We start from the raw sequence: 807 nt of genomic DNA, 5'->3' as shown, positions 1-807 counted from the left end.
CTAAACCCTAAACCCTAAACCCTCAAACCCTAAACCCTAAACCCTAAACCCTAAACTCTGCTCCGGAAGATGCATATGTAGAGCCTTCAAACCTAGCAACTCACAAACCCTAAACCCTACACAACAAGCCGCAGCATTCAACCCTAAACCCCAAACCCTAAACCCTAAACCCTAAACCCTAAACCCTCACTGACCACACCATCCTTCAAACCCTATAAAAAACCCTAAACCCTAAACCCTAAGTAGGCAGAAACATATCAGTATTTCCTTTCTATCCAAGCACACGTGGGGAGCTTCCCTCAACCCTAGGGTTTAGGGTTTAGGGTTTAGGGTTTAGGGTTTAGGGTTCAATGCTTCGGGTGTATGTACAGCTCAAATCCGTCGATATCGCAAAGGACTCAAAGGACGAATCCCCAGACCAGGGGGCCCCCTCAGAGGCCCCCCCAGGGGCCCCCACGGGGGCCCCCCCAGGGGGCCCCCCAGGGGCCCCCACGGGGGCCCCCATGGGGGCCCCCCCGAAGCAGGTGTCGACGATCCACAGCAAAATGGTAATACAAAAAACAGCCAACATGTGGGGGCCCCGGGGGCCCCTGTATTGCTCAAGGGGCCCCCAGGGGCCCCCAGGGGCCCCCGTGCTGCAGTAGCGGGTTCAGGGGGCCCCCCGAGGGTTTAGGGGGCCCACTTGGGGGGTTGAGGGGGGGGGGCTGTTGCAGAAACCCTAAACCCTAAACCCTAAACCCTTTTTTTTTGTGTTTGCAGCGGGCGTTGGCCTCGAAGGGTCAGAAGGAAGCGATGGATACAGACGGC

The 807-nt window shown here is 56.8% G+C and overlaps 1 protein-coding gene across 1 annotated transcript in view; it reads left to right on the top strand.

Annotated features, from left to right (window-relative positions):
• Nucleotides 1–350: 350 nt before the first annotated feature.
• The window catches only part of EMH_0036710 (uncharacterized protein), a gene marked incomplete at both ends in the record, with an annotated part of 2739 nt that continues 2282 nt past the window's right edge, over nucleotides 351–807 (top strand). The window contains 2 exons of the mRNA XM_013495115.1: nucleotides 351–548; nucleotides 760–807. Of these exons, the coding sequence (XP_013350569.1) occupies nucleotides 351–548; nucleotides 760–807 (246 nt within the window). The remainder of the gene's footprint in view (nucleotides 549–759) is intronic.

The sequence above is a fragment of the Eimeria mitis genome, genomic scaffold (assembly GCF_000499745.2).
Source record: "Eimeria mitis Houghton genomic scaffold, Emh_scaff1425, whole genome shotgun sequence".
Classification (NCBI taxonomy): domain Eukaryota; phylum Apicomplexa; class Conoidasida; order Eucoccidiorida; family Eimeriidae; genus Eimeria; species Eimeria mitis.
The sequence above is the reverse complement of the archived record's forward strand: the minus strand, read 5'-3'. Positions and strand labels throughout refer to the sequence as shown.